The 27,747-nt window shown below is 40.8% G+C and overlaps 2 protein-coding genes across 12 annotated transcripts in view; one reads left to right on the forward strand and one right to left on the reverse strand.

The window, feature by feature from the left end:
• ALB (albumin) overlaps nt 1-25,534 on the reverse strand; it is a 38,930-nt gene extending 13,396 nt beyond the window's left edge. Inside the window, exons 1-2 of one of the 4 annotated variants that reach the window (XM_074823361.1) lie at nt 25,282-25,534; nt 20,749-20,913 (exon numbers count right to left, since the gene is read on the reverse strand). In XM_074823361.1, the coding sequence (XP_074679462.1) occupies nt 20,749-20,780 (32 nt within the window). In that variant the 5' untranslated portion in view covers nt 20,781-20,913; nt 25,282-25,534. Of the gene's footprint in view, nt 1-20,748; nt 21,066-25,274 lie in introns of those variants that run through there. The other 3 variants (XM_074823362.1, XM_074823364.1, XM_074823363.1) reach the window with 3 other exon arrangements.
• A 215-nt stretch (nt 25,535-25,749) lies between these two features.
• ANKRD17 (ankyrin repeat domain 17) overlaps nt 25,750-27,747 on the forward strand; it is a 96,749-nt gene continuing 94,751 nt past the window's right edge. For 3 of the 8 annotated variants that reach the window (XM_074823366.1, XM_074823367.1, XM_074823368.1), the window contains exon 1: nt 25,751-26,284. In XM_074823366.1, coding sequence (XP_074679467.1) covers nt 25,928-26,284 — 357 coding nt within the window. In that variant the 5' untranslated portion in view covers nt 25,751-25,927. Of the gene's footprint in view, nt 26,285-26,825; nt 26,850-26,890; nt 27,217-27,747 lie in introns of those variants that run through there. The other 5 variants (XM_074823374.1, XM_074823375.1, XM_074823372.1 and 2 more) reach the window with 4 other exon arrangements.

Here is a 27,747-nt window from a genome sequence, read left to right on the forward strand (position 1 = left end):
GATTGCTAAAATACAGCAGCAAGCACAAAGACACAGGTAAACAGCACCTCCAATTTCAATGGGCTTTCAAATTCTTAAAGAAATAGAAGGTAAAAGTGGGGAACTGGTAGCAAGGAATCTGAAATCTCACACTATATGTAGCTCCAGAGTGGAACAATTTCATGCAGACAGTGGGGCTGTATCAGTAGGTTGGAACTGACCTTTTCACACTGTATAAGACTGTATCTCACTTCGAATTTTGGGACATACACTTAGGGTAACATCCAAGAGGAAGGCTGCTCAAACAGCCAAAGGGCTGATTTGAGCACCTGATTTGTTAGGTCCCATTCTGGTTTTCTGTGGATACTGCTATTCATCAGGATCCAAACAACTGCCAGATACACTTGTAAACATTTGCAAGAGCTGTCGTTTCATAATTTTTGCAATTGTGCTGACATCTTCCCAAGAGTAATTTCTTATTTAAGCACTGCTCTCCTCTTCAAAAATTTTCTATTGATTAGTTGATAACTTAGGAGATCAGACACAGGAATAATTGTGAAGTCTGCATGGAGCCCCGGGACATGGAATAAAATTGAAATTATTTTTCCAGAACATTCAGTGAGAGGCTTCAAAAAAAATAACAAGTATGAGCTTGGATCCTTACTGCGTGCAAAGTGATGTAGATCCACAGTGGAAAGTACTATGATTTTCTTTTAATGAATGTCTCTCTCCAGTGGCTGGATGTCAACCCACACAAGTATTCTCAGTGAGCTGCTGGAGGCCATGCTCTGCCTTGCAACTCATTGCTTCCAGTAGCAAGTACCCACCTGGTATCACTTAGAACGAGGTCTTCTAACACTTCCTTAGTCTTTAAGGTTCCATTTTCTACTCTTTTTTTTTTTTTTTTTTCCTCAAGTAGGCAGTTTTACCACAACTCTGTATTATTCCTACTGGGAGTGGTATGAACAATTCAATTTTCAGCTTTCTGGAAATTTGAAAATACTAAAAAAAAAAAACAACACCAAAAAACCTTTGTTTCTGAACTTGAGTTTTTAAACAGGTCCTAAATAAATCAAATGATGTGTCTAAGCATATTTGCAGGCAATTTTCATTTAGAAAAATGTCAAGGCAATGCATCTTAACTTTCAGAAAGACTATTTTGTTCTCCATGAATAACCACATAAAACTTAGATGAATTTATGGAATAGTTTGATACAATGAAATTTGTACTAGCTGCTGCTTTTGCCAAAAAGTTTTGCATTTTCCCCAGTCTGCTGCTGACATCTTTGCAGGCAAAAAACAGCATACTTGTTAGTGATTTAAAGGAACAAGGCTCTATTTTGGGAATTAAAGGTTATCTGGATAACTCTTACATGAAGGATGGTGGGGGAAAGCCAAATTTGCAGAAAAGCACCCTGATTTTGTCATAAAGTTAAAAATAGGGATTATTTTCAGGTGGTTGTAGCAAAATCCCAACTTTCTGGAGAATGATGGGAATTATGATGAACTGTCTGGACCTTTCAGACCTGTGCTGCTTGAGGCTAACAAAATCACGGGAAAGAGCTGGTTAAACACTTCAGTCTGTAACTGGTTTTACTGACCACATCCCTCTGTCAAAGAAGAACCCATCACTAAAACGTGGATCTTTTTGACTAACCTGTAACCTTCAGAATGACTGAAGACTACCTAGCATATTTTTGCACAGTCCCTTAAATCACTGACATTTGGATGTATCGGCAGTCTGATTTTGGAAATTTCTGCACACATTTTGCATTGATATAAATGGTGAGAGGTAGAATGGTGGATACAGGGGCTTAACACTGCTTTTTCCAAGATCTCAGGTAAGATGAATGCAAGGAGCTAACTCAGCAATCTGACAAGTACCTTCTCACCCAATGAAAGCCACTGTAAAAATGGAATATAACTTTCCTGCAAACATCAGCTTGATTTATCTGAGCCTTGAACCTGTGTCTCCTTTCAAATCTTAACAGAGCATTCAGTGAGATATAAGCACACATTTCGGTGTCTTGCTGATAGCCACAAAGTGACTGTAAAAGGCAACCAGACAGGAACACTGACCAAGTCAAAGTCGTGAAAAAAAGTGGTAGTGGCAAATCATGCCTTAGAACAGCTCGTGAAATGTTCTCAGGCTGTAGCAAAGCAGTCTTCAGAAAATGACAGCTGAGGACTGAGAAGGGAAAGTATTTTCTGTTACACTGAAATTTAGCATAAGGAAAAGTCTCAATATGTAATGTTGCATCTTGAAAGCTATCTGGAATTTTCCCCTGCAGCATTGTGCAGTGTTAGCAAGAACACTGCTGGTCCCCTAGAGTTAATATGTAAGTTTGTAATACAGGGTCCATGTTTATTTCTAGATATCTTCTGTTGTCTGTCCTGTACTTCATGCCAACATTTCATATAACTGCTGAAAGGGAGATCTGAACTCCAATGCTGATGTTTGTTTAACAATATTAAATATTATACTGAGCTTCCTGTTACTCAATTCTTCCATACTGTGTTGAGCACACTTTCAACAAAGTTGTGCTGGTATTACAGAAAGGAACATATCAATTGCATTTTAAGATGAATGCATTTTCACACACATTTATGTCTAAAGTTACAGATGGTAACTAGTGTTATTTCAGATGTGGGGGACAAAAGGACAGTAATTCCAAGAGTAATTGACCTGGAAAAAAAGGATGCATCATTTTTAAATATTCCATCATACCATGCTGTGCAAAGTGAGAGAGTAGATACAAAGTGGATTAGTTCATTCTCAGACTCCCACTGGAGAAATACTTTCAGGGATATCTATTTAACCAGCTTCTGTCTGCATATGACCAGGCTTCATTTTGTGCTGTGCACTCTCTTATGCTAGATGCAGCATAATTAGTAAGGACTAAGAGATGCCATGGTAGAGCCATAGCTCTTAAGGAATTTCTGAGACATGAATTTTACAATAACATCTCCTTTAACAGAAAAATCCCACCCATTCACCTCTATGTTCAGGTGGTTTGCCCTTGAACTGTGGAAAGCATTTAGAAGTTGAAGGGAAAGATTTTCATATTTCACTGGGATTAATGTTCCTACTAAAGGTTAAGCACATGGGGACCAAAATGTACTAAAATTGCATGAGACTTTTGAGCAACAAATTTGATATATTGTCATAACAACAACTGCCAGAGCACTTTTGGAAAGTAAGTCCTTTTCAAAGTGACCTCTCAACAACTATTAGTAACTCTCTAATTTTGTGGCCCTCAATTTTATTTACTGCAGTTTCTTTGTTTTAAAGTCCAAAAGGTTTTTTTGTGTGAATGGACTGTGACATAAACACCAAACCTAGAGATGTTCATGTGCCAGGATCACAACTACTGCCAGTAACAGCAGTTCTGTTTTGGAGGTGGTTTTGTTCTTTGTTTTGCTTTGGTTTTTTACATATCTAATGATAACACAAAGGAGGGCAGCCAACTAGCAATTTTTTTTCTTCCTCAAAATGAAAAATAGCCTTCTGCCAAAGTGGATGGAACCAGCAAAAAGAATGCTACTTCTCACCTGCCTGCAGGTGGAGGTAACATAATGCTGAAAAAGTTGTTCCCATCTCCTGTCCCCAGTACTGTGCCTACAGACATGTGGCTTAGCTGATATTTTTTATCCATTGGGCAGTAGCTCATTTTTTAAATAACTGTAATTATCAGTATATGTCTAAATAAATGTCTGCGGTTCTGGACACATGGTCAGGTACCAGTCTTTTCCTGCTCTGGTGCATTATGTTTGCTATTCTTATCACTGATGTTTGGCTCCCATGCAAAGCAAGTCAAACATCTCAAACAGATATATACCTTTTATTTGAACATAAATGTCTGCAGTTCTGGACACATGGTCAAGTACCAGTCTTTTCCTGCTCTAGTGCATTATGTTTGCTATTCTTATCACTGATGTTTGGCTCCCATGCAAAACAAGTCAAACATCTCAAACAGATATATGTCTTTTATTTGAACAGAGATGGACTCATAGATATAAAATGAGCAAGAAGGCCTATCTGATGAGCAAACATAAACATGGTAAGGATTTGATCACTGTAGCAGAATAGGCAGATACCTGCTAAGGTGTAGCTAACAGCATTCCACGACAGGGCATATCTTCTGGACACACCCTCAGTTCTGATGCTAAGCCATGCATCTTGGGTGATCAGCCACTCATCTGCAGTTTTACAGTCTTCTCTCATTCAAATAAGCATTTTTAAATCAACCAGAATGACTATTCACAATCTCACTGCACCTAAATGATTCAAACACCTAATTCCAATAAGCTTAATTTGTCATTTAGTGTCTTATTCCTGTAGTCCTCTGCTGGAACAGATTCAAGACCACAAATCTGCATCCTCAACACCTAAATAGTTTTGCAAACCTGAACTTCATGCCAAAATCCAGAACACAGACAAGAGCGGCCAGAATATGCAGTATTTGGTGCTTACTGCAAAGTGAGGGAGAAAGACCTCAGGCAGGGTAAGGTGCAGACCTCATTGTTCCCTCTACACACTCATCAAGTCCATCTGGAAAGCAGGCACTTTTTTAATTATGCTGAAAGCATACTGGAAAAAAATGGTTTTCATATGTATATGGAAATGTTTTGTATATCTATTGTTACGTATGGTGGATGTATGTTTTCCACATTGCAAAATTAAGCTTGAATTTGGTAATCTGATTGCATAATTTCACATTATACCTTCCAAAGTCCGCCTTAAGACACACACACACATATGAAGGACTCTGCTTTTTTAAGTTATTCCTTTCTTTTTGTTTAGGTAGTTTCCTAATTACCTGTTAACAAGGCCTTTACTGTGGCAAGGATTGGAAAAAGGTTCTTTCACACCATGCTAGCCTTAAAGGCCTTGGGAAGGCCTCCCGAGCAGATGGAGGAGAAGCCAGTGCAGGTCAGTCTTCTTTCTGTGTCTTGGTGAGCAGATCTCTGTAGGCTGCCTATTTCACTATGCTCTATATTGTCAATATTACCGTTCCTCATTAAGGGGTTTATAAGGACTTCTAGCCTCATTAAAGTGAATTCAGTGCTGCCTCCCCTGAAGAAGCTGGTATCAGTTCATCAGACACTTACTGTCAAGTGCACAGTTTGAAAATGATTCATGTATGGTGTTATGCTTGAATTTTTCTGCTAACTGTTCATCTCTTCGTTGTATCACACTTCAGACAATACACACTTTTCCTGTTCTTTCTATTTTGTCCTTTACTTCACTGGCAATGGTAGTGATATTAAGACTTCCAGCATCAGGCTTGTGAGTCAGCTTTTTCCTATTCACTGTAGCGTTTGTGTATAATTCTTTGTTGCTGTGCTCTTTACAACAGTATTGAGAATTTTACCCAGTAGTTTACCTTTACTATTTCACAGGCTGCGATATAACGAAGATGCAACTAAATGTCTGTTTCCAGCCAAGTTGCACCAAACAGCTCCAAAACAATTACTGAAGTGTAGGTATAGTATCCATTGAAATGCTATGTTGCTTTGCTTACAGTAATCACTGCAGCAGTATCTGAAAATATCACTTCCCAAAACCAGGATGACGGTTTATGGCATGAGATAATTTATGTGCATTCCTGATGTATACTGATCTCTACTGGGAATGTTGCACATTTTCATTGTCTGGTCCTGGATTTTCCAATATATGACACAGCTGTTTACCAGGTCTTTCATCTCTCTTACAGTTATCTGCATATGAGAAGTCAAAATTACTCTAATGTTTTCAAGAATAACTTTTCTCAATAGTATGTTGCTTGTATATGATGCCTTTTTTTCATAAGCAGATCTTCCAAGTATCCTTAGGATGCTAGTAGCAGTTGTGACCCTCTGATCAGAGCTTACTGTTCTTTCAAGTTCCTGCCTTCAATCTCCTATATAGTTGCTTTAAATGATCCTTTCCCTTAGGAAGAAAAATGCATTTTTCATAGCTTTCTCTTCATCATATACAACTGCAGTGTGAGAAATCATCTAGATGCATCTCATAGTATCTCAGTTTTAGCTTTGCTATTCCAAGAACAACATATATCAGTGTTCTGGGGATGCATAGGGTACTTCATAAAAATGCCTTCTGATTATTTACAGTACTTTCTGAAGACTCTCCTTCCCCGCTATGCTGGTGGAGCCTATTACACAAGATACTTCAGTTGCATGTACATTTTTCTGTGAGTATTAGTAACATTAATATGAAAGCTCCTGGTTGCCATATTTCCAGAAACAATGTCCCAATCCCCATCTCGGTGGCAAAGTGTTTTGCAGCTGTCTACTCATTCACACTGCAGAATATCACCGAATTTCAGAATGCGCGTTAGTCCCTACTCTCAGCTTTATCGTTTAGACAAGTTGCGTCTCTTGCATTTCCATCTTTTACTCATCCTGAGGGTTTGTATACACTAGACTGACACGGAAAAAAACATGTTAAATATTTTTTAATGAAGGCTTTGATATGATGTAATAATATCTTTTAGATGTGGGACATCTTCTCTGTTAGTTTTGCCTGTTGAAAGAAAGCTGAGGATAAGTCAGCAAGTATATCATATATGGTGCAGCAATGAGCCAGAAATTGCCTTGTTCTTCCACCTTTCCTGCTTACGTTGATCAAAGAGAAGAGATTGAGTTCATACCTTGCTACACTTCCTGTTATGCTGTCTTTACATCCAAAATATTCTCCATTTCAACATTAAGGTCTGAAGCGTTTGAGTCCTGTTAATGAGTCTTGTTTCCTGTCCTGCTCTTCAAATCCTGTACACTTGATCCCTGGGGCATTCTACCATCCCTAACAATTTGTCTCATGAAATCCACAATGTGGTGTTGTAGCTGTTTTTGTTATCAAGTAACAGTTGCCAATATCATCCTTTGGCAGCAAGTACAAGAACGGTTTTGTTTTGCCTTGACTGACTCATATTGACTCCTCTATAATGCATTAAATTGCTTGAATCTACCCAAATATACAGCATTCAATTTTCTGTGAGGGCTATCAGCTGGCAAGTTCTGTGACTTCTCTGAATTAGTCTCTTTTTTCTATGTCCCCATGACTTTTTTTTCTGTCAATACAACTAGGTAATCTGCAAAATAGATAAGGTACTGGCTTGATAATTTTTTCCATTTCTAGTTACAAGATCCCTCAAAAAACATCAGAGTGATGTTGTGGCATGAGTGAAGTGCACATCTAATTACAAAACAGATGTAGGAAAGACTTATCCTAGGTTCAGCATTACTTGGTTCATGAAGTCCTTATCAGAAAGAACCTTTTGTTTCAGTATTTTTTATAAATTTGATATGCTATCTGAAATTTAAATTGTTGCAGTGGTGTGATTGATGTTTGCTTCATGATACAACTGTCAGTGGTGATCTTTTTTCTTCCTCTTACATAATTCTCTGGAGGCCTTTGGAATCCAGTACGTTCACTTGTGCCCTAGAAACTTTTTGGCACTCAGTTTCCAATTTCCATGCTGCTGCATGAGCTGTGTTCTTCTGAGTTTTATGATCTACCTATTTTTTCTGTTTTATATCCTGCTGATGTCATATCTCCACAGAAGTTCATATTCTTAGTGGCTGCTTGCATTTTTCTTTAAGGTGCCATTTAAAAACCGTTGGCATAGCTGATATATGTGGAAACATACATTTTGTTGGTGTGTTTTTTCAATAGCACATGAAGCATTGATTTTGTTTAAACCCTTTTTTGTTGTTTCTGTGTTTCATTTTCCACCAGTTTTGATATATTTTTCATGTGCTTCCATGTTTGATAAACTGTTGTTGAATCTGCTCTACTTATGCTTATGTTTAGCTGTGACCTACTTGATATATTTCTAATGATTCTAACAGATCTGCTGTAAGTTTTCTGAAAATTCTCACTAGAGTCTCTGCAGTTCATCCTTTTCAACAGTCTGCCTCCATCATGGCTATTTTGTTTCTGATAGCTAATAAATGGCATTTGACCTCAAAGAAATTGTTGGTGGCACTGTGCCTGGAAAAGTGCAACTGCAGTCAACTGCAGCTTGATGGTCTTTGGCAGTATAGAAGAACCATTCAGTGAACACAGTTCAGTCAAGAGCCAAAGCTGAAGGCTTTTGTTTGGCAACAGATTGTTAATACTTCTTTCCTAGGTTTGACATACTTCAGGTTTAGCAATGAAAGAGATATTGAAAACTTCTGAGGAACGGCAGGCAGGAAATGTTTTTTGGGGTTTTTTGTTTTGAATTCCTTTAAGACATTTATCTGTGACCTCCAATTTATAAAAAACATGGCTACAAACTTTATTCTAAGCATAAGCAGGTGTATTTGCTAAAATCAGAAGAAAAGCATGTTGAAAATGAACTAATGATTCTGGGAGCCATTGATTTTGCTCCCAAATTGAAACACTTCAAGAGCTGAAAAAATTGCTTTATGTCTAGTGGGGCTGTAGGACTTCTGGACTCCCCCTTCTGCAGCTGGCACACCCAGATGTTACTGCATCACTGACAGCCTTTGCCCCTCAGCAGTGCTGATACTCTTACTTTGTCCTATTTTTCGTTTAGTTTCATCATAAACCTTCGGTTTTCTCATTCTGGCCTAAAAACTGCAGAACTGATAAATATTTTCTTTTTCATGTCCATCTCCGTAGAAACAGAATCTGTGTCACTGCTATAATTGTTCCCTGATTTTGTGCTGGTTTTTCTGTTATGGCCTCTGGATTTTTTAATGTTGGTTTGTTTCTTGGGAAGATGCCAGTTCATCTATTTAAGACAACTTGTAAATGTTCAAGCATTAAGGAGAAAAAGAGAGGGATCCTGTTCTCTTTCTTTCCTCCATTTCTGAGTAAGCAACTCCAGGAGGTAAAGCCCTCAAAACTTTGAAAAATGGAAAGATAGTTATTTTAAGTGAAGCCCTGGAGTAGGGGTAGCATTTTCTGCCTCCAATATCCCCTACTGCCTTTTGAATTTCTTTAGCTAAGAGTCAGGGCCTGAATGGGCACCTTTAACAGAAGAATAGACATTTGTAGAGCCATTTGTAGGTCCTCATCACTGGAGGAATGTTTGTAGCAAGATAGATGAACATGTAGGGAAGAATCCTTTCAACATCCTATATACCTAACAAAGTTTTATCACAGTTGTATTCAAAAATACTGCTCCTTTCAGCACTCCTATCAGAACCCAGGTTTTCAATTTCCTCAAAGTCAGCATCTGGGTAGAGGTAGGACCCGCCTCCTGACATAGCAGCAGGGAACTCTGAAACTCTTAGAGCAGAGGAGTAAGGACAAACAGGAAGAAATGGGGTCCAGAGCTCTGCAGCGTGCCAAGCAGGCCTGCTGCAGCTGGGATTGAGCCTGTTCCATTCTCTTAAAGCAGGCAGGTTAAGAAATGAAAGTTGGCACTGTCATCTACGCACTGACATAGAAAGATAATCCTTTTCTGCATATTATTCTGCTGTAATGAATTCTGAGGCTCCATGAATTAAATGTGAAGCTTTCTGTCCCCACAGGTGAAATTCAAAACCACAGTGAAATATTTCAACATTTTTGCCTTAGTCTCAGAAGCAAAGTTCAATTAGTCAAACCTAAGCATGTGTACTTTTCTGTCTGAAAAATCAATTCTTTTTAACAGCTAAAAGCTTATCAAGCAGCATTCAAACAGAGCACATTTATTAGGTGATCTCTGGCTTGTAGTTCCAGGTCCAGTACTACCTTAAACATGAATCAAACTCCCAATGATATTATCAGCACGTAATGATCACTTAGAAGATAATTTGATTTGCAGCAGTAGCAACAAATGTCCTCCTTCTTGTTGTTTTCTTTCCTATGATCTCCTTTACCTGTATTTGTTACCATACAGCATGTAATACTAGAAACCTGAGATTCCCAATGTTAAAGAAGTGACTAAAATATAGTATGAAACTGAAGAAATGTTGCTTCTTTGGTTGGTTTGTTTGTTTGTTTTTTCTTCAGAGTAGTGCTTGCAAGCTCTGATTTTCAAAGGAGACGAGTGATTTGGGGTACCTAATTTGAGAGCTTTCAGGAAGACCTGATTTTAAAATTTCCTCATTACATTCCAAGAATCAGAAAAATTTCATCCAAGACCAAAAAATGTGGTTAAGCTTAGCAAAGATCTGAATAGTTCATGTGGTTCTCTTAAATAATAAAAAGATTGGTCCAGACAGTCACATCAAAGGAATTAGAAAGAGGCACCAGATAGATCTGTGGCATTGCAAAGTCTGAATAATTGTGTTGGTTTTTGTTTTGTTTTGTTTTGTTTTATTTGAGTGCTAACCCAAGAATCCTTGTCAACTCGTGAAAAGAAATATTAACGAATTCTTTGCACATGAAGCTTTTAGTGTTGTCTTTTGGATCAATTAGCCAGTGGCTATACTCGCTAGGCCATTCCTCTATATTGCCCTCCAACCCCATGCTGGCAGTCCTTGACATTTGCTTTCTGTTCAAATGCCTTTTATTCTAATACCAACAGTGGTTCAATATTGCCAGTCAAGCATATTCATAATCTATCTACAGGTCTCAGAAATAACTCATGAAAATAAACGATAAGAGTTAATTTAGAATTGCCCTTATCTGGCTCCTGCACTTTTAAATGAACTTAGGTTTCTGACTTTTCTCCATAACTATGAGTGCTGGAAACACAGAGTGGGATTTGTCTTACTAAGCTTCAGGTGTCCCCAATACAGGCACCTGAGCTATTCTCGCTACAGAGACTCGAGGCTTCCTTTCAAGGCAGTGCAGATGTAGTCAATATAGCCATGGAGTGAAGGACGCGTGTCATCTAACCAAAAGTAGGTGCTTGATTCAGAGAGGAATCCTGCCCTGTGTCCCTTCTGGTAATGGGGGACAGGGGGAGATATCCCCCTGTTGCTGCTCATAAATAGCTAGTCATATTACCTGATTTATATGTTATATCTGCCTCCTGTGCCTTAATAAGTATTTTCCATGTCAGCGTTACCTAAGGCTGTCACATTCCTGGCTCCCTGGGAAAGGAAGTTGGAAGCTGTGCAAATTATGCGTTGAACCAAATTTCTCACAGTTCCTACTGGCAGAGCAGAGAGCCTAGTGCTGAGCCAAGACCTGGGACAAATTATGTGTTGAACCAAATTTCTCACAGTTCCTACTAGCAGAGTGAAGAGCGTAGTGCTGAGCCAAGACCTGGAACGCAGCTCCTGGTATAAGAACAGGAAGCCTGAAAAATGAGAGCCTGACATGAACACAAGTCTCACGGTCTCCAAGGTCCTGCTTCATGGTCAGGCACTGTAGCCTCATTGCTGTCAGCACTGTAAGAGTTTTGGGATGGACACTTTGGCATCCCAGAACACTGATATTCTTGGCTCATTTGACTGAGTGCCCCAAAGCCAGAAATCCTAGAAGCACAGGGCTTGCCTCCCTGCAGGTTTGTTAAAGCCAGTATGGTTCTACATGAAAAATAACTTTGGATTTCATGAAAGTTTATCAGAACTCTGATGTTTCCACTGAGCCATTTTGGATTCAACTAATTGACATTTTATATGAAAACTGTGCGGTAAATAGGTAGACCAGGTCTATTTTATGTCATAATGGTTGCTTGATCAGAAATATCACCAGCATATCTTTGCTCCTACTGAAGACAACAGTAAAACTCCCAACAGGAGTCTGAGCTATGTCAGAACCAAATCCATGATAAATTACCCTCTGAACGCATTTGTTGTCCCTGGGGATGGTGTTTTGTGATCTACAACCAAAGCAGTTCAAGAAAGAGCGAATGTTTAAAATGTTCAGACCTTTCAAATGACAAACATCTTTTAATCTGCTAACCCTGACCTATGTCCAATAAAAATTCAACACAAATTAGCAAACTACACCACTACTACCCTACTCAACATAGTACTCAACTATGACCTACACGGACAAATGCCCATTTCTCAGACTAGGAATGACAGAGTCCAGCTACTCCATCTGACCTTGATGTCTCTTCTCAGAGACTAAGACTGGCTATTTGTGACAGACTTAGCCTTTAGAGTGGTGGTTATTTTTCTCTTCAGACTTCTAGGAATGTGCAGATCAGATTGTATTAGATTGTATTAGTCCCAATGACACTCTTAGACTTGTAAACCCACTCCTACTCCACGTCTTCCAAGCTGCAAATCTGAGTGTTGAATTTATCCTGCCAATCATAAAGAACAATCTTAAATCTAAAAACTTGAAAGGATTGAAGTAGTCACCCAAAAGATGATTAATAGATTTCCTGGAGATCTTACACTAGAAAATATACAAAGTTCAATATGACTTAAAAAGACCAAGCCTCATGTTCCTTGTGAACATCATTTCTGTCAGAAAATCTGTATAAAAAGGAGCACAACATAAGCAAAACTGGCTGTACATGAGGAAGTGGGGTTTCACTTAAAATCCTGCATATGGAAAGTGAAGGATCCATTGTTATTGGCAGTGTAAGTTCAGAATCCTCAATGCTGTTCCCACTAACACAAAATAGAACAATATTTCTGATCCTGCAGGCCTCATTTTGTCTTACATTGACTATCCCATGAAACTGAATGAAGAGAGAATGATGTGATGTGAATTATACCTGCAAAACTGAACTGCTTTGGTAGGCACCTGATTTCATGCAATAGTCAGATGTGAGTAAGAAGATACCCTGTAAACAGACCTTCCATTAAAAATATGACCATGTAAACCAAGTATAAAATCAAGAGAAAAAAAGATACAAGTTTGTCACCAGGTCTGCCTCTAAAATTAAGATACCATCTCTATGGAAATTCAAGAATTACTTTTTCTTTTTTAAGACCTACAGAACCAGACCCTATAAAAGATTTGTAGTTGTCATGGTTTTAGAACAACAAATAGGGAAGCCTTGGCTAGTAACCTTCACTGTTTTACTGATAACATGTCTTTTTATCAGTCCTCATGGCATTTATTTATGAAACTTTGCACTGAATTTTCTGTTCTTTGGAAAAAACACACAGCTAGTGTACCATGTGGCAACAAACAAAAACTCCACTGACATGGCCTTAGGTCATTTTATCTTGCTACCCACATAAATAACACTTCATGATCAAGCTGGTCATAATATTCAATCCAGAATGATGTAAAATTGGACCTAAAACTTATGGTGTGGAGAAAGTGAAATTTAGACTAAGGCTTCCCAAGGAATTTCTGTGTAGTTTGTTTTTGTTGGTTTGTTTTTTGTTTTGTTTTTCTCTCCAAAGAAAAAGGAGACTATTTTATTTGATTCCTGGTTATGAAGTAGGAATCTATCTACTTCCACTTCTGAAAGGAAAATCAAGTACTCCCTTCTTCCTTTTACTATATAACTGCACTTTAATTTGGGTAAGTACAGATTTAATGAGACAAATTAGAGACTCCTGTCTATTGGGCACTGATATTGCCTGAGTAGCTATTTGACAACTCAATAAGGTTATCAGGTCCTCAGTGTAGGATTTTGAAACATAATCAGCATTGGCTTAATTCTGGTCATGTTGAAGTCAGTGCTAAAACTCGCCTGACTTCACTGGAAACTGAGTTAGATAAAAACGTGTGCTTTTGAAAACCGCACTGCTTATTTACTCTAGTTGTGATTGGAGAACTAGATAGCTAAGAAAAGAAGATGAGAATCTGATGAATAATCAAGCAACAATCAAACTTTTTTTGAGTAAAGTAACATCTAAAATCACAGATTCATTCATGTCAGGTCAAAATTGAAATCTTTATCCTGCCATGAGGTCTGTGCAAGCAAGCCTTTATATCAGTGGATCTTCAAAGATAAGAATTACAAGTGAGCTTAATTGTGTGCACAATGTATAGCCCCACTGAAGTCAACAATGGTGCAGAAACAGTTTATTTTACACAAGTGGATACAACTGGGATGCTGTTCTTCATGCAAAAGGCTTTTTATTAGGCCTTGGGTTTGGAAGGTAGGGGACTAATTTACAAAACTGCCAACAGATATAATATCTTGGATCCTTCCATATGGATTTTAGTCACTCTCTACAATATTTTAAGGAAGTTATTTCACATCATATTACACAAGTATTTTTAGTCTGGTTAGCAGAAGAACAGAAAATGTCCATGTCACACAGCAAAGAATTAATGTGGGTTTAATTACCTCCTGCATGTGAGGTCAAACAATCCACTCAAAACTGCAGGTGAAGGCTAGTGCAGATGGGACAGCGCTAATAGATGGAAAGGCTGTTGCAGTGAGCTGTGGGAAAAGTACAGGCTGGGAGGAGCTCTGGCATAAATGCAAAAGGCACAGTATAGACGGTAAAAAGCAGGTCTATCTCAGGTTATACTGAGATTAATCTAAAACCGATGTTCAAGCCTAATCCTTTTCTAACAGAGAGCTCTGGCAGAGAAAGCTACTATGCGTCCTGAAGTAAACCGGTATCAGCATTCGGTAAGAACTAGTTTGGGTTAACAAGCAGCAAGCCTCTTCCGAGTCCTCAGGCGGGAGAAGCATGCCACCTACTGCTAATAACACTCTTCTGCACAGAGAAGCCGTGCAGCTCAACGTTGAGAGAAACGTGATCTTCCCGTGGGCAAAGAAAGGGCTGTTCTCTCAGTTAATCGGAGACGTCATTGCTACAAACTATTCCCAGTTAGTGACTAACTATTCCAGGATAAAAAGCTTGTGATGCTCCTTACTTTGTTGCACTGGTGAAAGATGTGGAAACATAAGAATGCCTCAGCAACATCTAAAAACATCTAGAGATTAATTCTGCTACTTTGATAGGTACTGCAGCAGTCAGACCATACTATTACACCAGGGTTAAGAGTTTGCTTTACGCTAATTGTACTTTCTTTCCTCTTTTATTCAGGCTGCTGTAAGTAAAAAACATTGAATCTACAATTGCACATTACAGGTGGCTACAAATAATCAGACCGATACTGCTGAAATAACCCTGCAAGCTACTTACTATAGCAAATAGTCAAAGGTAGAAGCACAGGAACAAAACCAGAGAGAAAAAGCATTTGCAATGCCCATTCTTGGCTTTGCCATTTATGTTCTGTGCAACCATTTCTACTTAGCTAGATCTCTTTGTGTCTGCTCCCTCTCTTAACTTTTTATCGGTTTATAGCACAAATGTTTGTGGCCATGGCTGCCTATCAGAAAGGATCTCTATGGTACCAATAGAGAAATCCTGAGGTGCCTGAGAATGGCAGTGTTCTTAATTTAAAAACTTTGCAGAAATGTTTGCTACTTTATATTCAACAAGCATCAGATAATGATATTAGGGGCATGACACATTAATGAAATACATAAAGATGGTGCATCTGTGCAATTTCCCTTTTCTCACTGGGCCAGCAGGGCCTTTGGCATTCTGCTCTTTGGCTGTGCAGGGAGCAGTACCAACACCTAGCAGTAGCCTGATGGAATAAGGCTCCTTGCAGAAATGCTGTCCATTCTTCAGAATAAAATACCCCTTCAATATGTCATGATTTTATCCTTTTTTTTTTTTTTTTTTTTTTCCCCTCATGGAAAAGATGGAAAGAAATGTAAATATTGTTACTCTACCTGAGCTACACTGTAGCTAGGATCCACTGACTTTTTTTATCTAGGTCTGCAGAGCCAGCAGTTCACAAACCACACTGCTCTTACCCGTCCATTTCTGTGAATATGCACGACACACACAGCAAATAAAAATATACAGGTAGTTCATGTCCCTATCATCACAGCATCTGTTAAAAATGTGGTCACTAAGGGATTAAGGGATATCTTATATGAGAGAAGTAGAACAATGTGTAGTGAAACTAGCATTCATATCCATAAATCTCCTGCATTAGTGCTGATAGCAAAAACGTTTAGCTTCCTTTTGTTTGGCATTGGGGAATACACGCAGCACAAGATATTTGTCAAACACTGAGCAGAAACCACCATACTGGGAAGCATCTGACTTTTTTCCTTAGCTCTAAATCGTTGCAGTTTCTTTTACAGCTAAGCGGTCTGAAATTGAACTCTATTGAAACACTGTTGGGAATAATCATGTGTTGGTTAGAAAAGGAAAATTATTTCAATTTGAAATACAGAAATAGCTTATAAGGTTACAAGAGGGGGAAAAAGTAAAGGATTCAGCTATGAAGTTGTTGTCTGTTGATTTCTTAAATTGTCTTTCTTTGAGCCAGAAGATGAGATTTTCTTTTTAATTTTTTTAAAGAGCTGCAATTTTGGCTCAGACTGCTTTCTTAAGCTCAGACCTCTCTAAATGCTCAGACATCACAACAATTTCATTGGCAAAGTTGTCACCTAATGATTACAATTATTATTAGCTAAATGTCATATTGAATGCCACTAAACTCAAATGCTTTATAGAAGACATCATATAAAAAAAGTAACCACTACCACACTAACCATTTTTTCTGTAACATACTCATTCTGAATTTCAGCTCCCTAACACCATGGTTGAGTCAGGTATCATCACACAGCTTTTTCACATTATGGAAGAACACTATATCCCTAAAACACACATTTCTCCTAACCAGCTCCTTGTAAGGATCTGATTCGTTGCATTCAAACTCATTCTGGGCCAGCTAAAGACCTGAGTGCAAGCTGCTGACCACACTTTGACAACACTTTTACTGAATGCGGCTGAGGAGGTTGAAATGGACCTTCGTCTCTGTCATTGCTGGAGGCTGAAAGGCAGCATGCATAGTTTGGAATAGAGTCTTCCCTAGCTTGTCAACAAGTGAATCAAATCGCAACACAAAATGTCAAACCATTGCACTGATTAGCATGAGTATCTCATGCTAAAAAAGTATTATTTTTGTAATATCTGCCTGCCTAAAGTGGATGTGTATTTGTTGGAATCCAAAAATAAAATAAAAGCCAAAAGCTAACAGTGCACAGATCTGTCTGCAATGCATTGAAGTTGCAAGTTTTCTGACACATACAGATGCTGACAAGAAATGAGCAGAACATAGGAAATAATTTCATGACAGGTTAAAATTCAGAGTGGAATAGTCATTAAGTAAGCAATTGTCTCTAATGTAATCTGCTTAACAAAACAGGTATATCTGCTTGGGACTGACAGTGCACATAGGCGGTTAAGTAGTGTACCTTATTTAGAATATTCTGGCACACCAAACAAAAAACCACATCTAATACTCCAGTGTCAATCTTAGAAAATTGCCATAAGGAAGTCTGTAACAAAGGGATCGGCTCTCACTGGGATTTTGATTAATAACATAAAGAAAGCTTCACTTGTAGATTAATAAGTAGGTGCGATTTATTTGGTGCTTTTATTGCAAAGTATTTGTGTAAGACTTTCGGAAGTACTTTCATGGAAAAATGTTTTCATTGTCCTTACATGGGCCTTTTTAAATTAAAGAAAGATATTTGAAATTTAGAATGTGAAAAGTTCTTTAAGATACTAGGTGACACTGATAAAGCATAGCATTCCAAAAATTATGAACATCTCTTCCGGCTAGTAATAGTCACTAGCTAACACAGAGGTTTGTGCAATTTGCAAGATTTGGAATTAGATTACATGAAGGTTACATGTAAAGTGCTTTGCTGAATGCTAGTAGGCTGAAGCAGATATTTTAAATCTCACTGAAGTTACATGGCATTTAAGAGCTTTGCCAAACATGGAGAGACTGTAGCAATGTCTGAAGGTAAGCTTGTGAATTTGTGTCCAAACTGATTTCTGGAATTGAAAAGTAGTATCTTGTGTATAATTGAAAATCAGACACTTGAGGAAACAAATCAGTTATTTTAGGCTGAGCCTGTGCATCGAAATTCATGAATGAAAATAAATGACCCAGATTTACCTTTTAACACACTCATAAGCTCACTCACCAGACATCTATAAGTAACTGTGTATTTTGACTGTAAATTTTGTGTATTTGCCCTCTTTTCAAGTATTGTCTAGTGGTACTTCCTCATTTAGAAATATAACTGAATTCAGGTTCATGAATGAGAAAGTAAGAGAATGACAAGTAACAAAATGAAAATTCACCCCATCAGCATTTTCCTCCCATGTACATGAAACACTTTTTGAAAAGGACACTTATTCAGGAACACAAAGCTATTCAAGGCTGCACCTAACTTTGTAATTAGCTTGCATTAAAGTCAACGCTATTGTAAATGTCACACAAGAAAAAAATCCCTGTTTAGCCTGCTGGAAATAAATGACCAAAAAAATCACTGTTGCATGGGGAAAAAAATATTTCTAGTACATATATGTCTAAGAAGCAAATGCTTTAGTAAAATTTCATTTCCAGAATACTGTGAAGAGTAAGAATTTGTCATTCATGGCCCTCAGTTCTGATTAATTTTAGATGAAGATGGATTGCCAGCTTCTAGCTCCATCTACTGTGTCAAACTGAAATAACAGAAAGATTGATCTTTCCTCTTTTTAAAAAAACCATATCCCAACCTCTGCCTAAAACAGAAGATCAGGAATCAGCAATATATAGCTGTTGAAAGGAAATGCATTGAAGTGAAGGCAAAATGGCAAATAACATGAGCCAAGAAGTAGAACAGCATGCAGTAAACAAGGTAGGGAAGGTTCTGTTCTGAAAAACAGATGCTTCGCAGGATCCTGGGGGGTGGTTTGATAATTTTAGACAGTTGAGGGATTTTAGACAATTTTTCTAGCTATCATTTTCTTACATTGCCTTCACTGGAAACAAGATCTCATGAAGTTTTACATGGAGATTCTCACCCCTCTTACTGTCCAGAGATAAACTAGCCTAGTAGAATAAATATTTTCTAGGCACACTTTATATGAAGATAGCGAAGCAACAGCTTGAATCTTGTTGTTCTGCATGCCAGCAGAAGGCTGCTTGCATTAAGATCTCCTGAGCTGCACAAACAGAAGCAATTTCAAGGACTAATTTCAGAACTAATCAATTGTTTACTTAAAAAATGGTAACTATAGAAATTATTGTTACGGACTGGCAGGACTCCAGCAAAACATAAAATGTAAGAAATGTTTAACCACCTAAATGATTCTTGTGTAGTCCACAGTTGATGCTACCTTAAACATCAGTAATTAAAAAAAACCCAAACAGCAAAACATTACTTTGACAAGTAAACTTTAATATTCAAACACAGGTGGTTTTGGCTTGAGAGGTCTCATTCACAGTTTTGGATTACAGGTCCATTATACATAAAATACACAAGAACTTCTCTTTATCTTACAATTTGTCTTGTTTTTATTTTTTTTTTTTCTTCTACAGCACTTGAAGAGAATCAGAAAGAGATCCAGAATGTCATGCAGATGTTATTTGCCATGGGATTTTTCAATTTTATACACACAAATGGTAAACATTTTGAAAGCATGTGAAGCAAATTAGGAACCTGAAACCTACTTTCAAAAATCACTGATGCATGTAAAAATGTAAGTCTCACAGAGTACTTATAAGTTTTAGGATTCCAAGTGCTTAAGCCATTTCTTAAATAAGATACAGACTCCCAAAGTACTAAGTACATTGCAGAATAAATGTCTTTCTAGCTTAACACTTTAAGTCAATTTTTAACTAATCATCCGTTTAGAATTTCAAGTTCAGAATACTGTTATATGCTGGGTAGTACTGGGACTATAGGGAAGGGTATAAAATAGTGACTAGTTTGTAAAACTCCTCATAAAAAATACAAAGTACAAAAATTAGACCAAAACCTTAATTTTAAAACAAAAGGTATTGCTTCCCTTTGCCTCATGAAGCTTAGGATGCCTGCCTAATGTCTGTCTGGGGCCATCAGTGTTTCAGCCCAGTCTTCTGTCAGAGTCAAGCATCTTGTATCAGCTACACTGTACACAGATTTCTCAAGTGCTATCTTACATTGTAGTCTTTTGCTTGCAGTACTCTTACAAGAAGACTGTTTCCAAATCTCATATCTCTAACTAGAATTCTGAATTTCCAACCCCAAAATAGTAGGGGTGTATTATATATCAGTATTTACTCTTGTCCCATTATTGTATTTTTAAGACTTGCCAGATTCTTTGAAAAGACTAGACCAGCACAGCCACAACTAGCTAACTCACTGTTATGTTAACATGCGTGCCTCTGCCAAAACACTCAAGCTAGAACAGCAAGATGAAAAAACTGCACCCCCAACTGGGAATGCTTTCCCTCAAAAACCCATCAGAAGCAGCAGTAAGTCCCACTAAACTATCTGAATCAACTCCAAGTGCACTGGTAGATGTGATCCCATTCAGACCCAAACCAGAACTATTCCATGCCACTGAAAGTCTCCAACGTTCCTACTGGCCTCCCAGCAAATGCCCTGGTATTCACCACGTTGGACTTTGACATCTTGTGGGTGGATGAATGTGACTGGTGATGCTCCTTGAGATCTAGTTGATCGCTTCTAGTGATGACATCATGAAGGAACAAGGAGAAGGCTAGTCTTTGCTAGCAAAGGCTTAACTGGATGGAATGTCATCATTTCTTGCAGAACAACTGCACTTTTTGTTAAAAAAGCACTTGCGTATCTCTTCATCAAATCAATCTTTAAAAGATTTTGCTTTCTAGACTTGTTTTTACTTTCCCAGTCCTCCCTGTGAGGAAGTGGTCAAAACTGGCATGATGTATTAATGTTTAAGATCAACTATGAGAACGTGTAACATTAGTATCTGAGATGGAATACAAATATCTTCCAAGACACTCAAGCAGGATATATATGTATTTCAAACTGACACTGATGATGGGTAAGCATAGCAAATGGCAAAATCACCTGGCTTTCTACGCCAAATGCAGGCAGAAGTCAATTCCAAATGAGCCTTCACACTGGGTGTATTTGAGTGTTAGCATGCATGTAAATGCTTTACCTTCTGCACATACAGAGGTGCTGTCCCCTCATGAACAGGGCTGCTGTAACTCTACGCAGCTCTTCCAGGCTAGCACCGCTCTTGTTAAATTCTGAATCTGTTTGGATTTTCTTTACTTTCTTTACTCACAAGGCCACACCAGTTGAGATGCTCACAGGAAATTTGCTGTAATGGAAAAATACAGATACTAAAAAAATGTAATTTAAAGAAAATGCCATGGCTGCATAAAACCAATTTTGTTATTCATTTTTTTCCATGTGTAATTTACTGTTATTGAAACTCAGTGTTTTAGACAAACCTTAAAATACATATCACAAAAAACACTACTTCTCTGAATGTAGAGATACTTGTGTTCTTTTCCTTCTTTCTCCCTTTGACTTGGACAGCAGTAACTGCATAATTGCTGAACAACTTCAATTTTATTATTTCTGTTTAAAATAATTAATGATGGTCTAATTTTTGTTTGTCTTGTCTCCCATTTCAGATGGACCTCTTTTTTTTTTTTTTTGAGACAATACTATGCATCAGGGAGGTTCAGTAAGCCAGTCCTTTTGGTATGCGTGTTGAAGGAATACAATCATTTGGGGTTCACAGTTTCCAGAATTATATGAATAAAAACATTGCAGCTCATATAGAAGCTGCAAGAACCACAAAACTGTAAGCGTCAAAGATAACCAATGAATTCACTCATTCTATAACCTGTAAGAATGGCATGATTTTTTTTTTTCATTAATTTCATAGCACATTTGGATAATAATCTCATCTGGAGATGTATAACTTCTGGACTCCTCCTGTGTTCCTCCTACTGTGACAAATATTAAAACCAGATATATTCAGTCTTGACATGAAGAGACAAAAACGTGGGGGGTGTGGTTTTAGACTGAGAGTATTCACCTTTTCTAAGAGGCAGTTGCTCTTTAGCAGTTACAGGATCTCAACTGAAGCAGTTGTAGTCACAAAAAGAGAAAAATCAACACTGAAACTGCTAGTGAGACAACAGGAAAAGGTAGTCTTGTGGCAATTGTAGCAGTCTTGAGTTTGGGTTAAAAATTCAAGAAGTTTTCCCAAAAACAAGTACAAAGAGAAAATAGATTCACTCTTTCCCAAAAAGAAAATTATTTCAGTGACTCATTTCAGTGTAATTACAGTAAAAGCTGTAAAGTTAAAAGCTGTATTATTTAGTCTTTGCATATCAAGAATGAGACACCTTCTTTCACCCTTTTTTCTCTCCAGCCCTCAACTCATAATTTCAGAAGTTCTGATCGTCGTTCAGGAGCTTCTAGGATAAAAAAATACCTAGGAAATAAGAGCCAAGTGTGAACAGAGTGTGTTTAGGACTGCTGGATGGCATGGCAGAGAGCACAGGCGGGCTGAATTAGCAGACGTGTATGAACCAGGAAGGAGAGGGTGCACTTGTAAATCAGGGCAGAAGGGCAGGTGGAGGCAAAAGTCAGACTTTTGGGGTGTGCAAATATGCATGTTACGTGTGCGTGTATGTGTGTTGGAGGGGTTTCTAAAACTCAAACCAGGAATAACTTTGTTCAGTTCCTGTATTAGTCGTCATTGCAAACAAAACTCAACATCCCTGCTTCCTGACTTGGATGATGATACTGCTTTCAGCATCTATAAATGAAACTGAAAGCAGATCTGTATAGATAATTACACCACAGCGTAAGTTTAAACATGTGAGTTGTCCCATAGAACTTTTTAAAGACTCTGGCACACACGAGACAGTTCCTGAAAGCATTCCCTGAATTCAAACCTCAGGTTTACCCACTATTCATACTGAGTGTTCGGTGGAGTGACCACTAACCAGAAGGGAATTGAATAAACACTGAAGCAGAAGTTACAGATCAAGGAGATAACAAAGGATTATTATTTCTTTTCTCAAGATTTCCTGCAGCTTCATGGTAGCAACAAACCCAAATGCCCCAAGTTAATCAACCTCACAGACTCACAAAAGGAAATGTATTTGTTATGTATTACTTCCCTGATTATGGCCGACACTGACTTTCCATCATTATGTAATTGATTACCTAAGAGCACTATGAATGGGAAACACAGCTTTGGGTCACCCACCCATAGGGAAATGGATAAAAAAAAAAATTATCTTAATTACTTACTCTTTCATTATAAGCCCATCTTGATGAGTATCATGGTATCTACAAGAATGTTTTATTTTGGTTTTCTAAAATATAAAGCGCTGTTATGCAGCCTGGAGAAGTTTTGCACCTTCCCAAGGTGTTCTCCCATTCAAACTACCACAAGATTGACAGCTGACTTTTGTTAGCAGCTTTTGCCCATGACAAAAACAAAGCGTATAAGCCCAGTGAATGTAACAGTAAGCTTCTCTAATGACCACAAGTGCTTTTATCGCTGTTGCACTCACAAAAGGCTCAAACCAGAAAGGGTGGTAGGGAGAGCAGGTATAAACTCTATGTTATAAAAATGGAGGAAAATGACTTGCTCTACACTGCAAGATTAGAAGGAGCAACTCTTTGATCAGAACAGAGGTCACCATCATAAAAGAAACTGAACAAATAGTCTCAGATAGGCCATGGTGCCTGTGCCAACAAAAGCGGTGTTTTGTAACTCCTCCATCTGATTCAGGGCTTGAGAATACAATGCAGAGTGATAAAATAATACGGTTGCTTTCATTAGCAAGAAACTGGACTGGATGGCTCAAAATACCCTTTCCAAGCCTAACAACTTAAATGGATACTTGAAGTAATGTGCAAATGTTGTAGCCCAGTATTAAAAATGCAGATTTGTAACACAATCAAACTGAGCATTACTGCAGTGCCGCTTGGCCTAGGTCAGCTCTGTGGGGGACCGACCCTTCGATGTCATTTCCCAACCTTATGCTGCACCGGAAAGGGGCAGAGGGGGCAAGTCGTTGCTAACAGTGCCAAGGGTAAAATCCAGTCCTGCAACCGCCCTTCCTGAGTCCAAGCGGGTGAATTTGGTGCATTTGGACAACGTGTTCCTCTGTCGGGCAGCTTGTACAGCAAAGAAATCAAAGATATGTTTTGTTTAAAGAAGTCAGTCACCTCTTGGATCAAACGATGAAGACTAGGCCACTTTTTCAGGCTTATCACTCAAAAAAAGCGACATCCTTTTCACACACACACACCATGAATCTCAGGTGGTAAGCCTGAGGTTACCTATATTCACTTACAATTCTGCTTTCTGCTTGTTGCGATTTACAGCAAACAAATATTTAATTTGTGCTTGTATCTTGATATAAATCAGTAAAAATTGATGCATTTGCCACAAGAGGACAAAATAATTATTCTCACTAATCTGCCATCACGCATTTTGCACTGTTTTGGTTTTGAGATTTTTGTGCAGTCATACCAGGAAGTAGTAGGTAGGTGGCTGGAACATTCAGTTTATTCCTCCTGGATCACATCTAACTGTCATCTACAGAGGTATTTATAAATGTACTGTTCAGTTTAGACCTCGTAACTGATGATTAAAGTTTAAGAACTATAGTACACCTGGATGACTTAGAAATAACGTAACTTAGTTGTGGTGCTGTTACCACTAATGCAGTCCTTTTATTAAGAACATATAGAGGTATGTAACAAGAGGTAGGTTTTGGTGGGATGTAAGCAACATGAAGAATTGGGGGGGGGAAATCTGTGCAGACTTGCTTTCATGACGAGCATTAGTTAAACTTTGAGAATTTTTTTTAAAAGCACTGCCTCATTTCAGAGGTGCTGCAGACATGACCGGTGCTTTCCAACATTATCCAAACAAGTAATCAAGTAATGACAAACTCTTTGCATTTTTGTAAAATACAACTGGAGTAAGACGCTATTGGCTTGAAACACCAATTCCAAAGCATCTGTAGTGTACCAGCACATTAGAGCCATTACTAGCCTTTAAAATCATTTGCTTTTGTGGTTAAAAATATTTTCCTTGTTCGTTTCCATCAGGTCTAAAAAAAAAGCAAAAAAAAGCCCATTCCTTCAACGAGCATGCACCGACTGCTTCTATTTAACTGCCCCAGGACTTCTGTTACTGCAGGACCTGACTGGCATCAGTGGAGGCGATGGTGTTTTTCCAGATGAAAAACCAGTTGAATGTTAATGTCCCAAGTACGTGTTGGGGGTTAAAGTCCAGGGGAGGGGGCCTGAGAGAGAAAAGAGGATACAGTGACACAGTTAAAGGATGTAATTAAAGGGCAAAGGATGTAATTATGGGCAAAGTGACACAGGCACCTTGATGCTTCCTACTTTTTTTGGTGATACTCCAGTAACTTTCCTTTAAAACAGGGCTTAGCAGGTTGCCTTTGAACGCACCAGTGCCCAGTGAGTACGCAGTGTGTGACAGAGTTATCACTTGGAGTTAGAAATATGTATGTTGTGGTTTATCGATGGTGCCCAGCGGTGGCTCTTTCCTGAGCAGGTTTGCCGCTACGGCGTCCGCTTCCCCCCCCCCCCGACACACACGGAGGCCGGCAAGGCCGAAGGGGCAGCACTGCCCCACAGAGAGCCGTGCTTGACGAGGCCCAGTCTTACCGCATACCGGGCATTTAGTTTGACGAAGTAACTCAACGTCGAGCAGCAGCCCCCCGCGCGGCCCGGCCGCCGCTCCGCTCCTGCCAAACCCCCTTCTCGCTTCGCTGGGGGCGGCGGGACCCGCCGGAGGAGCGGGGCGCCCTGACAGCCCCCGGCCTTTCCCCGGGGCGGGGCGAGGCGAGGCGAGGATGGGGGATAGCCACCACCCCCGCGGAGGGCCGGGGTCGCCTCGCTAGCGGGGGCGGGGCGCGGCCGCACGACGCCGCCGCGGCGGATGATGACGTCGGCGGCGCTTCCGGCGCTGGGGCGGTGACCGAGGCACGCACGGAAGGGGTCGCCGCCAGGAGGGTGCCGCGACGGAGCGGGCGCGGGGAGGGGCGGGGGAGCGCGGCGCGGGGCCCAGCCGAGGCCGCGCGAGTCAGGCGGGCGGCGGCGGCGGCGGCGGGGGGCGGCGGGCGCGGGGCGGCGCCGGCCGTTGCGGTGGGAGCGGCGCCCGCCGCGGCTGAAGGCGGCGGCGACGACAAGTATCGCGAGAGGTGGCGCGGCGCCGGCGCTAGAGGTGACCGAGACAGCGGCGGCGGCCCCGGGTGCCTCCTCCTCATCCTCCTTCTTCCTCACCGGACGCCGGCGCTGAGCGAGGCGGATCGGCGGCCATGGAGAAGGCGGCCGGCGCGGCGGCAGCGACGGCGGCGGAGGGAGGCGGTGACGGCGGCGACGCCGGGAGCGCCACGGCGGGGCCCGGTCCCCCGGAGGGGCTGAACGGCGGCGCCGGCATCTCGCCGCCGTCGTGCCCGCCCGGGGCGGTGGCGGCGCCGCGTGGGCTGGTGCGGGTGTGCGACCTGCTGCTGAAGAAGAAGGCGGCGCCGAAGGCGAAGCGAAGCGGGCGGGCGGGCCGGCCGGCCAGCAGCAGCGAGAGCGGCGGCGGCGGCAGCGAGAGCAGCAACAACGGCAGCGAGGAGGAGGAGGAGGAGGAGGACGAGGAGGAAGAGGAAGAAGAGGAGGTCTCCGAGGTACCGCGGGAACGGGCGCCACGGGGATGCGGAGACGGGGGTGGGGGCTGCGGGGATGGGGCTGCACCGGCGGGAGCGGGGGGGCGGGACGGACGGTGCCCGAGGAAGGGAGGCCCGGGGGGCGGCGGGGCCCAGGGGTTGCCCTACTGATCCGGTTTCATAATTCCTCCGTGCTCCCGCCTCCCCCGCCCCCGCGGGGCCCTGCCGCAGAGGCAGGAAGGGGGCAGCACCGCGCCTCCCGGGGGCGGCCCTGTGGCGGGGCGGGACCGGCGGCCGGGGCCCGGGGCACGGCGGGGCGCCGCGGCCCGAGCCGGGCCTCCCGGAAGGCCCCCGCGCCCCTCGTGCCTCGGTGAAGCCGGCGGGAGAGGCCGCCGGTGCCCACCCTCCCTCCCTCCCTCCGCCTCGGGGGGTGCCGGTGTGTCCCGGGCGGCGGGGGCCCGGGGTTGCCCCGGGGGCGGGAGGCTCCCTGGGAGCCTCAGCCAGAGAGGGCCTTCATCTGTGTTTTTGGGCGTCTGTGGTTTTTGTCAGGCGCTGCTGAAGGGAGAGGGCCCAAGAAATGCTGCAGGTGCCCCTCAACGCCGTGTTTTGTGTCCACATGTGCCATAGTGGGATTCGGATCGGAGCCGGGAGCGGGAGAGCATAACGGTGGGAATACTGCTGGTGCGACCGGGCTGAGGCTTTGGAGATAGGCCTGAGCTCCGGGTGTGTGCTGAGAAAGCTGTTTGCGCTCCCAGTCACGGGAATAGATCATCTTGAAGAAAAGGAGGTGAAGGTGGAGGTAAAGCGAAGGCTGCTGTAGAGCCCTGGGCTTTTTTCTCCCATCCGACCTGTTCTCCGAACCTGACAGCAGCCACTGTTTCAATGTAATGCTGAAACATTACATTGAAAGGAAGCATTATTAACTTGCTCTCATTTATTGTTAGGTTTTTCAGGTAGGTATCCCTGAAAAAGGTCAAGCAAGATGTGAAGCCCCTTATTTGCATACATAGTCACACAGAGTTTCTTTGCTGAGTCTGTAACCTTCGAAGCTGAATGTTCACTTCCGCTTTTTTGAATTGTGTCCTCAAAAAAGTCCGCTTCAAGTTTGTAGGCTTTTCTTTGAACTTTATTTTTAAGTGGTTTGCCTTTTAAGTGGTATATCTGCTTTGTGTTAGAAATTAAAATGAGCAAGAGGAAAGGGAAGGAAGAGTCTGATAATTTTAAGGAAGGGCTGGGCTGAGATGGTGGTAGGTTTTTCCACTAAGATGCACTCTGCATTTTATTTCTGCAGAAGTGGATACAAGAAGCATTTTATCTAAGTTCTGTGAGGTAAATTGCACACAATGAGTGTCTCGGTTAACAAGTAATTATGCCTGGCATTTTGTTTCCATAGTGTTTATTTGTAGGGAAGTGAATATCATCATGTAGGTAGAAGTTTTTGAGGTGTAAAACTTGCAAGTAGACAGCCATGGTTGCGTGCTGAA

The sequence above is a fragment of the Strix aluco genome, chromosome 4, assembly GCF_031877795.1.
Source record: "Strix aluco isolate bStrAlu1 chromosome 4, bStrAlu1.hap1, whole genome shotgun sequence".
NCBI lineage: Eukaryota > Metazoa > Chordata > Aves > Strigiformes > Strigidae > Strix > Strix aluco.